The sequence below is a fragment of the Bos javanicus genome, chromosome 17 (genome assembly GCF_032452875.1).
Source record: "Bos javanicus breed banteng chromosome 17, ARS-OSU_banteng_1.0, whole genome shotgun sequence".
NCBI lineage: Eukaryota > Metazoa > Chordata > Mammalia > Artiodactyla > Bovidae > Bos > Bos javanicus.
Window position 1 is genome coordinate 3,818,097 of NC_083884.1, and position 14,962 is coordinate 3,833,058.

At 38.8% G+C, this 14,962-nt stretch overlaps 1 protein-coding gene across 1 annotated transcript in view; it reads left to right on the forward strand.

The window, feature by feature from the left end:
* The window catches only part of LOC133229263 (protocadherin-23-like), a 127,531-nt gene that overhangs the window by 36,336 nt on the left and 76,233 nt on the right, over positions 1 to 14,962 (forward strand). The window contains exons 10-12 of the mRNA XM_061385768.1: positions 965 to 1,099; positions 1,306 to 1,515; positions 13,378 to 14,235. Of these exons, the coding sequence (XP_061241752.1) occupies positions 965 to 1,099; positions 1,306 to 1,515; positions 13,378 to 14,235 (1,203 nt within the window). The remainder of the gene's footprint in view (positions 1 to 964; positions 1,100 to 1,305; positions 1,516 to 13,377; positions 14,236 to 14,962) is intronic.

The window sequence follows — 14,962 nt, forward strand, 5'->3', positions numbered from 1 at the left end:
TCCTTTCTCTTTCAACTGGCATAGGAAGAAGTCATGTATATTTATTCTAGTGTAAAATTAGCATATTCCACTTTTTCCAGAACTCAGTTCTACTAGACCATGGTGGCTGAAAATTTACTTTTTATGACATTCAAGGTGGAAATGAGTAATTGAAGTTTTTTTGTTAAGTCCAAAGAACAATATTTCGTCTTTTATTGAAGTGTAAATCGCATATGTTAAGTACTATATCTAATGTAGATTCTCATCAGTTAAGAATTTAGGAACATGGTTGAAATGAACTTTTGTGAAGTGCAAATAACTGCAATATCATGGAATAACGTAGTTCAAGTTACTGGCATGAGAAAGCTTTATACCAAAGATGGGAATGACCTGACACTTTTCCCAGGGGAGAAATGAAACCACAGGAATATGGGAAGAATTATTTTCAGATTGCACAGTAATATGGTACCACATTTCTCACGGAGATAGGAGACTGAATACTAAGTAGGAAACAAGATGGCGGGAAACTCTGTCCGTCCGTAACTCCATGTGCTCAGCTCCCAGCTGGAAGATGAGCAGAGTATTGGAACTGGACACAGCCTCTAACAGAGCATCCATCTACAGAAATCGTCACTTGCCCTGCAAGCTTCCAGTGATGTCATTAAATCACAATTAGTATTAGCAGAAGGAATTAGGAATATGTTGGAGGGTTGCACACTCGTAAGAAAATTTTTATGGAAGGGAGAAATTCTGAAGCATTTACTGTGGTGAAGTCTCATAAGACTTGAAAATCAAGCATTTCAGCCCAGGAGGCTTTTTTTTTTTTTTAACAGCCAAAAGAGTTGGCTTTTGTTTTTTACCTTAATTTGAAGGTTCAATGTCTTGCCTTTTTCATTTATGGTTTAACATATTCATAGGAAAAAATGAAACAGATGAATGCATTCCAAGGGATAATGGTTAAGTTTTTCTCTGTGTTTTCCTTTAGGAATTAATTCCAAGCTTCAGTTTGAAATTATGCCAGGTGCTTCATTCATGTTGTTCCAGATAAATTCGGACACTGGGGAGGTAGTGACGGCCGCCACACTTGACAGAGAAGTTCAGGAAGTCCTCACCCTTCGAGGTAAGTGATCTCTTGTCTGTGCTAAACAATAGTAGGCTGCAGGCAGTTGAGAGGTGAAATTTTACATTTCAGTAGGGCGTCTTTAAATAAAACGTTATTGACCCAGTGCTACCCAGTTAATTTGGTCTGAGGCTGTCTGGTTGGGGCAGCATATTTTAGGTGTGAATTAATGGCCACCATCTGTGCCATCTTTTATTCCATGTCAGTACTCGTACATGACGGGGGAGCCCCTGCTCTGTCCGGGACCACAGTGATTCTCTGCACGGTGAGAGATGAAAATGACCACGCACCACAGATTGTTGTCCCCAGGGATGACATTGAGGTTCTGGAAAACCAAGTGCCAGGCCTTGTCTACACCTTCTTGGCTTCTGATATGGATGCTGGCAGCAATGGAGCTATCACGTATCATATAATCGGTAAGAATCATCTTTACTTTAATTCCCCCTGGGGTACCAGCGTGGTTGACACATGTGTCATGGTGAGTATTCTTCATTCAGTACATAGTTCAATGTCTACAGAACACACACCTGCTAAGAACTAATTGCCGCCCCGGGTCTCCTCTCCTCCTCCTTCCGACAGCTACCCTGACTGATCTACTGCCGTCCAAACTCCTCAAACATCCGCCCTCAACAACTCTTGTTGTTAGTAATCCGTTTACATTAAACGTTTGCATACAGATGCAGCAGATAGCTTTTTTTCTATTTTCACTTTTTTCATATGATCCCTTACTTTTATTATTTTGAGCAATCAGGCCTAGAGGACATAAGCAGAAAAACAGTTTTCTGAGATCTGCAGACCAATGAAACACTTCATATCTATCACAATACTCCAGAGATAAATAATCAAGGTCTTTCGGAACTTCTGCACTAGAAGATAATTTTGTAATATTTTCCCCTTTGGATCAGAGATATAAGATTCTGGCAGAATCATGGAAGGGTTAGCATGGCAAGTTTTGTGAAGGCCACATCTTATTTACCTGAAAAAGAGTGGAGAATTCATTTTTTTAGCACATGTCAGAGCACACATAGAATGATACTGAGATGGAGCTAGAATAACGCACAAAGAGAAGCTGTTTTATGGTGTAGAAACAGCTGTGAGGCTCACTCTGGAAGCTATCACTGTCTATTTACTAAAATTCTCATAACCAAGCCATGTTTTCTGTGTACCACCCAGTTTACTCCAAAATGAGAGTGGTTTTTATTGTCATTTCCCCTAATTAGAAAATGATATATAATTTCAGAATTTATATACAATTTATGAAAACCAACAGTAATAAACAAAAATCTTATATCTTGCAGAGATAAGTAATTTGATATTTTTGAAAATCACTTTTCAATGAATCTCAGTGAATGCAGACACCAATCTTACACTACTGAATAATTTATATACACTGTTTTGTTATCTCCTTTTAAAAGTAATACACTGTATAAATGTTTCATGTTGTTGAATATACATATATTAGCATTTCTAATATGCATATTATAACATGATTTATCTTCCTCATCTCCTTTTGTGCTTATTTAGATATTGAACACTCTATAATAAAAATGCTGTAGTGAACACACTCAATTATTTCCTTATGATAATATATCTAGATTATTTGTCCAAGGACATATCTATCTTAAATGATCACATATATTGTCATACTACTACAACTAAGTCGCTTCAGTCGTGTCCGACTCTGTGCAACCTCATAGACGGCAGCCCACCAGGCTCCCCCGTCCCTGGGATTCTCCAGGCAAGAACACTGGAGTGGGTTGCCATTTCCTTCTCCAATGCATGAAAGTGAAGTCGCTCAGTCGTATCCGACTCTTAGCGATCCCATGGACTGCAGCCTACCAGGCTCCTCCATCCATGGGATTTTCCAAGCAAAAGTACTGGAGTGGGGTGCCATTGCCTTCTCCATATATTGTCATACTATCATCCAAAAGGATGATAATCCCTCAAACTAACTTTGAGAAGCCCAATTTTTAAGAATAAGCCCAATTATTATATCTTTCTTTGCTGTAGCAGTGGAATAGATACTTTTCCTTCTCTGTAAACTCTACCTGTTTTCTGAAACTTCCCAAATCAATTGTGGTTAAGAACCAGGGCTGGTGTTTTTTAAAGTTTGCAATCTGTTGTGATTGATGCTTTTGTAAAATACAATAAATATAAATTATTGGGAGAAAAAAGGCATACAACATGCAAGCCCCAATTTAAAAAAAGATATTACTATATTACAGAGATATAAGATTATTATGTCATATTGCTATAAATTTCTCTAAATGTTTACTCTCAATTTATTGTATTTATTTTGTTGAGGACTGGGTATAAACAATCCCCAGACTGCACCAGTCGCCTTTCATTGCATCAAGAACATTCTTTTTGACCACTCACCTTCCTTTCCCATATGGTCAACATTTCCCTCGCTACTGGCTTTTCCAATCAGTTTTTTTAGTCTCTCCTATCCTGAAAAGCATAGATGTCTCACTTCATCCTCTGTCTCTTTTCCTTCACAATCAAATTTCTTAAAAATCATTGTCTACATGCTAGTTTCTATGTCTTTATTTCACTTTAATTTCTTAGCTTGCTGCAATATACAGTCCACTGAAGTCACTCCGCTGAAACTACCCTTGTTGAAAGCACAAAAGACCTTGTTGTTGCTAAATGCGTTGGATCTTTTTTCAGTTCTTAGTTGCGCTGCTTTGTGTCTTTGTGCGCCATGCCCTGGATGCTTGGCCTCACTTTTACTTCAAAAGCCACTACTTTCTCCTGATTCTTCATCTGTCTTTCCAGACAAGCCTTCCCAATGTCCTTTTTATTCTCTGACTTGTTAGAGTTTCCTGGATCTTTTTGGTATATCTCTTTCTTTTCTCCTAGACACACTCTTACTGGTCGCTTCATCCAGTCCCTGTTTCTAGTTACCACTGAACTTTAATATCCCCCTATCTTGACTACATCCTAGATCTAAGTCCCATTAAAGGGTATTTTAAAAATTGAAGTATATACTTCTGTTAGTTTCAGATGTGCAACATAATTCAATGTTTTTATAGAGTATACTCCATATAAAGTTATTATTAAAATGTTGACTGTATTGCCAGTGCTGTACATTACATCCTTGTAACTTCTTTCTTTTATACCTAATAGTTTGTACTCCTGATTCCCCTTCATGTACTTTGCCCCGCCTCCATGACTCCCAATACTATGTTAAGTAGAAATGATGAGAGTGGGAATACTTATCTTATTCCTGATCTTAGAGGAAAAGTTTTCAGCTTTTCATTTTTGGTATGATAGCTGTGGGTTTGCCATATATGGCCTTTATTATGTTGAAGTATGTTTCCTCTTTACCAACTATGATAAGTGATTTTATCATAAATGAATGTTGAATTCTGTCAAATGTTTTTTTCGGTGTCTATTGAGATGATCATATGGTTTTTATTCTCCCTTTTGTTAATGTGGTATAACACCTTGATTGATTTGTAGATGTTGAACCATCCTTGCATCCCTGGAATAAATTTTATTTGATCATGAATAAAAATCTCTTTTCTGTATTTGTTGAATTTGGTTTGCTAATTTTTATTGAGCATTTTTTCAGGAATATTGGTGTGTAATTTTTTTATAGTGTCTTTGTCTGGTTTAGATAGGGCTTCATAGAATGAGTTTGGAAGTCCCTCTTCTTCAATTTTTGGTATAGTTTAGGAAAGATAGACTTCAACTCATCTTTAAATGTTTGGTAGAAACTCTCCAATTCTGGTGTGGTCCTGGTCTTTGGTTTGTTGGAGGTTTTTGATTATTGATTCAATTTCATTAATAGTAATCACTGTTCAGTAATCACTTTCTTCCTGATTCAGTCTTGGAAAAGTATATATTTCTAGACATTCTTCCATTTCTTCTAGGCTGTCCAATTTTCTGGTGTATAGTTGTCAATAGTATTCTTTTATGATTGTATCTCTGTGATATTGGTTGTAATTTCTCCTTTTCTGTTTCTAATTTTATTTAGATTTTCTCTTATTTTCTTGATGAGTTTCTGACTCATCTTAATCAACTTTGTTTATCTTAAACAACAGTGCTTAATTTCACCAGGCTTTTTCTATTTTTTAAAATTTGGTCTCTATTTTATTTACTTCTCTGATTTTTATTATTCTCTTCCTTTTGTTGACTTTGGGCTTTGTTTGTACTTCTTTTACTAGTTCCTTTAGATAGAAAGTTAAGTTAGTTAAGGTATTTCTTGTGTTTTGAGTTAGACCTGAATTACTATAAATTTCCCTCTAAGAACTCCTTTTGCTGTGTCTCATAGATTTTGAAAGTTGTGTTTGTTTTTTTTTTATTCACCTCAAGCTATGATTTTATTTCCTCTTTGTTGATCCATTGGTTTTCTAGTAATATATTATTTAGTTTCCACGTTTGTTTATTTTCCAGTTTCCTTCCTGTAATTGATTTCTAGTTTCATAGCAATGTGGTCAGAAAAGATTCAAGGTTGATATGATTTCAATCTTCTTAAATGAATTGAAGATTTTTCGTGGCTTAGCATGAGACCTGTCCTGGAGATCTAGTGTCCATGTGCACTTGAAAAAGAATGTGTTTTCTTCTGTTTTTAATGCAACAATTTGTAAATATTAATACCTGTTAAGTCCTTCTGGTTGAATGTGTCATCTAATGTATCCCTTATTGATTTTCTGCCTGTTCATTTATGTAAGTGGGTTATGAAAGTTCTCTATACTTATTGTATTTCTGTCAGTTTCTCCCTTTATATGTGTTAGTATTTACTTTATATATTTAGGTGCTATTGTACTGGGGCATTTATGTTTATGAATGTTATATCTTCTTCTTGATTTGACTTGTTTATCATTATATGATTGATGCCCTTCTTTGTCTTTGTTATAAACTTTGTTTCAAAGTCTATTTTGCGTGATATGAATATTGTTATCTCTGTTTTCTTTTTATTTCCATTTGTGTGGAGTATCTTTTTCCATCATTTTACTTTCAAGTGTGTGTGTCTTTAGATCTGAAGTGAGTCCCTTGTAGGCAGGATATAGATGGTATGTTTTCTAATCCATTCAGCCATCCATGTCCTGATTGGAGCATTTAATCTATTTACATAAAGTAATCATTGATAGACATGTACTCACTGACATTTTGTTACTGTTTTCTAGTATTATATTTTGCAGTTTTTCTATGTTCTTTTCTTGTTCCTCTAGTCTCTTCCCTTGCAGTTTAATGATTTTCCTTAGTCTTATGTTTGGGTTATTTTCTCTGTTTCTTTGTGTGGACACACACTTTGTGTGGACACTGGAGATTTTTGATTTGTAGTTACCATGAGGTTTATATATATATATATATATATCAATTATATATAGTTGTTTTAAATTCATAGTTGTTTAAATTCAAACATATCTTGAAACATATCTACCTTTTTCATTTTATTCCCAACACACTTTATGGTTTGGTTTTATATTGTACATTTATATCTGTACCCTTTCAGTATTTATCATAGTTATATTTGATTTTATAATTTTTATCTTTAACATTTATGCCCTCATATAAGTGGTTGATTCACTGTTTTTACTATATACTTATAATTATCAGTGATTTTTTTCTTCATATCATTTTTTAAAATTTCTTGTTATAAGGTTTTCTTTTTCACTTAAAGAAAACACTTTAATATTTCTTGTAAGGCCAGTTTAATGGTAACAACCTCTTTTAGTTTTTGCTTGTTTGGAAAACTCTCTCTCTCTCCTCAAGTCTGAATGGTAACCTTGCTGGATAGAGTGTCCTTGGTTGCAGGTTCTTTCAGCACTTTAAATATGTCATGCTACTCCCTCTGGCTTGCAAGATTTGTGATAAGATATCAGCTAATATTTTTAGTGGTTTCCTTTTAAGTGACTCTCTTCCTGCCTTTAAAATTCTCCCATTCACTCTTTAAAATTTTTTCATTTTTATTATGATATGACTTAGTGTGAACCTCTTTGAGTTCATCTTGTTTAGGCCTCTCTGTGCTTCTTGGACCTGAATATCTGTTTCCTTTTCAGGTTAGTGATATTTTCAGCTACAATTTCATCAAATAAGGTTATGCCCCTTTCTGTCTCTCTTCCTCTGTGACTCCTATAATGCTAATGTTAGTATGCTTGATATTTTCCTAGAAGTCCCTTGTTGAATTCTCCAGGAGAGAATACTGGAGTGGGTTGCTATTTCCTTCTCCAGTGGATCTTCCCAACTCAGGTATCAAAGCCAGGTCTACCACACTGCAGGGCGGATTCTTTACTATCTGAGCCACAAGGGAAGCCCAGAAGTCCCTTAAATAATCCTTATGAACTTTTTCTTTTTGCTGTTCTGATAAGGTGATTTCCACTATTCTGTCTTCCAGGTCATTCATGTGTTTCTCTGTATCACCTAATCTGTGGTTAATTCCTTCTAGTGTATTTCTCCTTTCACTTATTGTATTCTTCAGCTCTAATTGGTTCTTTATTATATTTTCTAGTTCCTTTTGAAGTTCCCACTGTATTTTTGTATCCTTTTCCTTATGAAAAGGATGTTCACAAGTTTGATTAACTTTTTTTATGACTTTTGCTTTGAACCATTTATCAGATGAATTACTATCTCATTAGGCTTCCCTTCACCCAGGGTTTTATATTGCTCTTTGTTTTGTAACATATTCTACTGTCTTTTCATTTTGTTTGATGAAATTAAGGAAAACATGCACATCTTGGTCTTGAAGCCATGTCATTGTATTGGATCATCCCTATGCAGTGTCCCTGTGCCCGGTGGATTAGGCGGGAGAGCTGGATCTAAAGTGACCATGGGCCATGCCTTTTCTTGGGGTGTGCTAGCAGTCACTGCCATGTTGAGGGGCGGGGCCAGGTTTGGAGAGGCTGAAGCCACAATCCTGAGTGAGGTTATCATATCCTTGGTGCTATAGAGTTTCTGTCTTGGCCAGGGGTAGCGATGGGACCCAAGAGGCTGGAAGAGGAGCCTTGAGCCAGCCCTGGCCTTTCCCAAGGTGCACTGGTGATTCTGCCTTGTCACAGCCTAGGGCTGGAGCAGGAGGGGCTGAGGTCAGAGCCTGTCTCAGACGGGGTGAGGTGTACTGGGGTGGTCATGGTGGGCTGGTCGGAGCACCAGGCAGGTTGCCACCGTGCCAGGACTGGGAGCAAACAACTGTGTCCATGCTCTCCAAAAGCAGAGTCTCCATTGCCTACAGGCCTCCATTAAGCCCCACTGGTTTTCAGACTGCCTAAAAGGGCTCATATTCCCAGTACTTATCTTCAGGCTGGCATGCCCGATATGGGGCTCAAATCCCTAACAACGAAGGGAAGATCCCTGAGCCTGTGAAATCTTATTCTGTGTTACCCACTAAGTGTGTGGGTCCTGACAAGACTTCTTCTTCTTCCCTAATACTAGACTCCTTGTGGTTCTTCCTTTATAATCTTGGTTTTAGAAGATCAAGTCTGCTAGACTTCAGGTCAATTTAAGAGAGAATTTCTTTTTATATCAATGCAATTTTGTCTTTCTAAGAGGAGGTAAGCTCAGGGTCTTCCCACTCCACCATCTTGATCCCACCTTCTAATTATTTTTTATTTTCTACTTTCTTTCTTTTTACAATGAGAAAGTAGAATTAGGATCAGTGCCTTTGACTAAAAATAAATAGCATTTTTGTCCACACTTCATGTCCTGTGGTGAACTGTGGGCTTTGCTCTGTATCATCCTGACTCTAGGGCTCCCTGTCAAAGGATTTTCAAAGGAAAATAATGGATTTCATACAAATATAAAACTGACAACTTCCAAAGGTTTTTATTCAAGTCATTAGTTAATAAACAAGGCAAAAAGATGTTAAAATTGGTTCAAGGAGAAATCTAAGAAACACACACATGCACACAGAGAGAGAAAATAAGAGATTCTGAAATGCAGAAGAGTTCTAGCCACAGGACAGTAATCATTGCCATTCCACCAGACACAATTAATTTGGATTTCTGTGAACATGAACTGTTTTCATTATGTATTTAGTTTTCAGCAATTTACAGAAATAAAATGCCTGAAAGACAATGAAGATAAAATACCTGGAAGACAATTCTGATGTCAAAACCAGACTAGTCACACACTGATCTTTATTTTTACCATAGAACATCCACTTATTATTTCCTTCCATTTCAAATTGTTTCAGCATTTTTTCCTGATAGCCTCAAGGACCCAGTCTTCATGTCCAATAGCATCTCATTATCAGTGTGTCTAAAACTGAACATCACTCCCTTTTCATTCACCTCATCATGATCTGGCTGCTTCTAGAATTTCTTCAAGTGCTCAGCCTTTTTTGCTCAATGTGTCCTTAAAAAATCTCGTTACAGATGTAAGCACTGAAAATCCTTGTTCACGCTTTTTACATTGTAGACAGATTGTTGTTATAGTAGTAACATTTCTTAAACTCCTTCTGATATGTGTCCCCAAATCCAATAATGGCTTTTATTATCTATTTATTTACTACTTAGGAACTTGAAACTGAAAGTTGCTCAGTCGTGTCTGACTCTTTGTGACCCCATGGACTGTAGCCTGCCAGGCTCCTCTGTTCTGGAGAGGTCAGAGTACTGGAATGGGCAGCTGTTCCCTTCCCCAGGGGATCTTCCCAGCCCAGCGCTCAAACCCAGGTCTCCTGCATTGCAGGCAGATTCTTTACTGTCTGACCCACCAGAGAAGCCCAAAGAATACTGGAGTGGGTAGCCTATCCCTTCCCCAGTGGATCTTCCCAACCCAGGAATTGAACCAGGGTCTCCTGCATTGTGGGCAGATTCTTTACCAACTGAGAATAGGCCCTAAAGTTTAGTTCATAGCAAAGGTCCTCTCCAAAAAAAATGATGTATCCCCCCAGGCATTCAAGTCAGTTCTTGTTTCAACGTGAAACGCCAGCATTGGGAATGCCCCCTTACCTGGCAGCCTAGAAACTTTCACACCCTGATCTGGTACACCTTGGTCAGGTTAGGAGGGGTGAGAAGTGAACCTTTCTTTTATAATTTGTAAGAAGGGTAGTTATAAAGTGATTTGGGGAAAGACAAACCCATGTGATCCTATGGGTTTTCTCAGGCAGAACCATTTTCGAAATAAGGATATGTAAATAAACTTCTGGTTATTGCCCTAAAACTTACCTGTTTCCAGATACTCTTTAGATAGTTTTATATAACCCCAGCATCCTCAGGGAGAAATATCAATAACCTCAGATATGCAGATGACACCACCCTTATGGCAGAAAGTGAAGAACTAAAGAGCCTCTTGATGAAAGTGAAAGAGGAGAGTGAAAAAGTTGGCTTAAAGCTTAACATTCAGAAAACTAAGATCATGGCATCTGGTCCCATCATTTCATGGCAAACAGATGGGGAAACAGTGGAAACAGTGGCTGACTTTATTTTGGGGGGCTCCAAAATCACTGCAGATGGTGATTGCAGCCATGAAATTAAAAGATGCTTACTCCTTGGAAGGAAAGTTATGACCAACCTAGACAGCATATTAAAAAGCAGACACATTACTTTGCCAACAAAGGTCCGTCTAGTCAAGACTATGGTTTTTCCAGTGGTCATGTATAGATGTGAGAGTTGGACTATAAAGAAAGCTGAGTGCTGAAGAATTGATGCTTTTGAACTGTGGTGTTAGAGAAGACTCTTGAGAGTCCCTTGGACTGCAAGGAGATCCAACCAGTCCATCCTAAAGGAAATCAGTCCTGAATATTCATTGGAAGGACTGATGTTGAAGCTGAAACTCCAATACTTTGGCCACCTGATGCGAAGAGCTGACTCATTGAAAAGACCCTGATGCTAGGAAAGATTGAAGGCAGGAGGAGAAGGGGTAGACAGAGGATGAGATGGCTGGATAGCATCACTGACTCAATGGACATGGGTTTGGGTGGACTCTGGGAGTTGGTGATTGACAGGGAGGCCTGGCGTGCTGCGGTTCATGGGGTCACAGCATCGGACACTACTGAGCGACTGAACTGAAGGGTCCTCAAACCTCATTTTAAACAAAACTGGTCTACACACCTTTCAGTCTTTCTCCTAAGCCAGATCATGAGTCTTACCTTCCTTACTGCTTACTTTTCCTCCTCTGATTCTTTGGAATGCATCCACTTCCTCTAGGTGCATATCTTTCCAGAACCCCCTCATTACACAGACACTGTGATAGTCTCCTATCTTTCACTAGTCTAAAAGCTCTGACACTGCTGCCCAGGATTCTTCCTAAAACAGAAATGTGATTCACAGTGTCTTCCTGTCTAAAATCTTGCAGGTAGATTTTAAAATAAAGCCCAGCATCTTGGCAGTGTATACAGGGCAGTTCATGACTGGATATCTGTTTATCTTCCAGATTTATATTCTTGCCACTGTCAATCCTCTTTCTGCCTACATTCTACCCTCAAATACCCAGGGGACCCTAAATTCTAGTCATACTAAAATGTTTGCAACCTTTGCTTTTTCATAATCCTGGGACTTCATCCAGGTTTGACCCTCTTCCCTCTCCCTCCCCTAAGACTAATAGCCTGGCTTCCTCCCCTTTAGGAGTTAGTTTGGTGTCACTGTTTATAATAAGCATTTTCTTGCACCCTAATGCGGGACCCCGTGCTCATCTTCTGTCCTCCCAGTGTCCTGCACATGTGAGTTTCACACTGTACTTTAATGTCCAGGTACGGATGTGCCTGTCGTCCTGGACCGTAAACTCTTAGAAGTCAGATCACATCTTCCTCTCCTCATATTCCCAGTGTCCCAACACATATTTGGTACGTGACAGGTGTTGTTAAAATGTCTAATGAGGGAATGAATGGCTTTATCAATCACAAATGCCACAGAAATGTAATTTGTCTCACCACCTGTGTTTGGTACAAATTAACATGTCTCATGAAGGCCTTCAAATGCCGTCCCTGCTCCTCAGCCCCCGTACTGCCTGAGGCTGCTGTTTTTTCTGCACTGCTCCACTTCCTCCGTGTGCCTCTGCAGGGTTCAGGAAGTTCTCATGCTGTTGGGAACGGTCCCCACTAGTCCAAGAATGTGGCTGGTAGGTCACTGAACTTCATTTTCCCAACTAATCTTCAGGTTGACTTTAAAATGCCTTTGGAAGCTTTTTATCCTTGAGTTTAGTTTTCTTTTAATTAATTATTTTAATTGGAGGCTAATTACTTTACAATACTGTAGTGGTTTTGCCAAACATTGACATGAATCAGCCATGAGTGTTCATGTGTCCCCTATCCTGAACCCCTCTCCTACCTCCCTCCCCATCCCATCCCTCAGGGTTGTCCCAGTGCACCAGCCCTGAGCACCCTGTCTAATGCATCGAACCTGGACGGCCGATCTGTTTCATATATGGTAATATACATGTCTCAATGCTATTCTCTCAAACCATCCCACCCTCGCCTTCTCCCACAGAGTCCAAAAGTCTGTTCTTTATCTCTGTGTCTCTTTTGCTGTCTTGCATAAAGGGCTTCCCTTGTGGCTCAGCTGGTAAAGAATCCACCTGCAGTGCAGGAGACCTGGGTTTGATCTCTGGTTTGGGAAAATCCCCTGGAGAAGGGAACGGCTACCCACTCCAGCATTCTGGCCTGGAGAATTCTATGGACTCTATAGTCCATGTGTTCACAAAGAGTCGGACACGACTGGGTGACTTTCACTTTTACTTCTAAATTTTATTCTACTTGGTACCATATACAATAGCAAAAGGAACATATTTTAAAGAATAAAACATAATCCTTGCTTATGTTATGTAAGAGATAGACAAGTGTTCTACTGTCTCTGAAAGAAGTGTTATGGCTCATGCACAAAGGGCCATGTAGAAGAGGCCCTTATTCCAGTAATATAACCAACATTCAATGTATAGTGAGTAAGGGGAAAATTAAAAATACGTTGTTATAAATCAATCTGTTAATTTTTGATTGCTATCTACAAATGAACATCGAATACTGTTGCTTATCTCTGCCTACTATTGTTTTATTTCAAGTAAAATATGCATTTTAATCCTTCAAAAAGGAAAAGCATATTACTATAAAAAGTTAAAGTTGAAAAAAAATCATACTGCTGCAAATCAGTCAAAGCAAGTGTTTGAATTACTGATTGAATTAAGATAGATGTTGAATTTTATTTTTTACTTATCCCCTGAGTATTATTATCAGGAAGCTTTGTGAGGGTAGGGACTGGATCATGTACTTACAAAAGTGATAGTGTACTATAATAATCAGGAAATAAATGTTTGTTGGATGAATATATATATATATATTCATAGTAAAGAGCTGCTACTTTTTCAATTCAAATATATTCTGAACTTGCTTTCTTTAATAGATGGAAATACTGATGAGTACTTTGCTATTAATGAAATGTCGGGAGAACTCTCAACCACTCGCGCTTTGGACCGGGAGGAAGTCAGCAACTTCACCCTCGTCATCCTGTGCTCGGATCTGGGGAGCCCGCCGCAAAGCTCCACGGCGCAGCTGCAGGTCAGAGTTCTGGACGACAACGACCACAGCCCGTCCTTCCCCAGGCTGCAGTACCAGGCTTCTGTGAGAGAGGACGCGCAGGTGGGAACCACGGTTCTCGTGCTCTCCTCCGCGGACGAGGATGAGGGCCTGAACGGGCAAACCGTGTATTCTCTGGTGCATGAGTCTTCCGGGGCGTTCACCATCGACCCTGTGGCAGGCATACTAAGAACCAGCCGCGCCCTTGACCGGGAAGCCAGGTCTGAGCACGTATTGAAGGCTGTGGCCAGAGACTGTGGTGTCCAAGGCTCACGAAGCACCACGGTGGTTATAAAAGTACATGTCACTGATGTTAATGACAACAGTCCAGTTTTGGAACAGAACCCCCTTGATATTTTTCTTTCCTCTCAGTCACCTACAAACCAAACAGCTGCCATCCTCAGAGCCAGTGACCCAGACTCGGGACCCAATGGCACCGTCACGTTCAGCTTCGCAGAGCCGCAGTCAGTGCTTTCTATTAATGAATACACAGGAGCAATTCAACTTCAGCAAATTCCGTCTTCAGAATATTTTCCTATTTGGCTGCAGTTAAAAGCTGTGGATCAAGGGGTCCCAGCTAGGACAACCACTGGTCTCCTGGTCATTCACATGGAAGGAGAAGATGTAAGGATCTCCTTCAGCCAGCATCTATATAAAGGGATCGTGCCTGAAAATTGTGAGGCAGGTGAGTGTCAAGTGTCCCAGTTTGGGCAAAATGCTTAAAACTATCAAAGCATTAAAACTATGAATTTCTGAGTCCAGCCAATTCTTGGTATTACAATTTTCATTCAGCATATGTTATTAAAAATATATACTCAAATACAGTAATATATTCACACCCCTTTCAAAACAGCAAAAACTAATAAAAACACTGAAATCATTCAGGACTCTTGAACTTTAAAATCTCAAAAAATCCACATTTATTTAAATGTTTATGAATCCTGAACAACTACATTTCCTTAATGACTTTCCTGGAAATACAATGAGAGGTGAAATGTGCTGTGGTTCAGTGACTGCCACTGTGTGTCCTTGGGAAGCTGGCTCTCGTGGCCTCCGGTTCCCAACCTGCAAATTAGGGATGAGTTTGGTACCTACCTCAGTAGGGTGTTCTGAGGACTGAATGAGCCACTTCATATAAAGCCTTTAAAACAGTATCTGACTCAGAATCAGGGTGTAATTTTAAGGAAGTGCGATTTTTCTTATTATTACTTCATTTTGATACAGTCAGTATTACGTTTAAATAATGCAGTAATATCTGATCTTCAAAGAATTTGGCAAGATTATACTACTCAGAACAGGCTTCTGTGAATGGTGACTGTTTTTCCTCATAATGCTAAATTATTTTTCAGTTATTTCCCTACTCAAATTTATGCCATAATGGGAAACATAAATAGTTAATTCCAATGATCTTT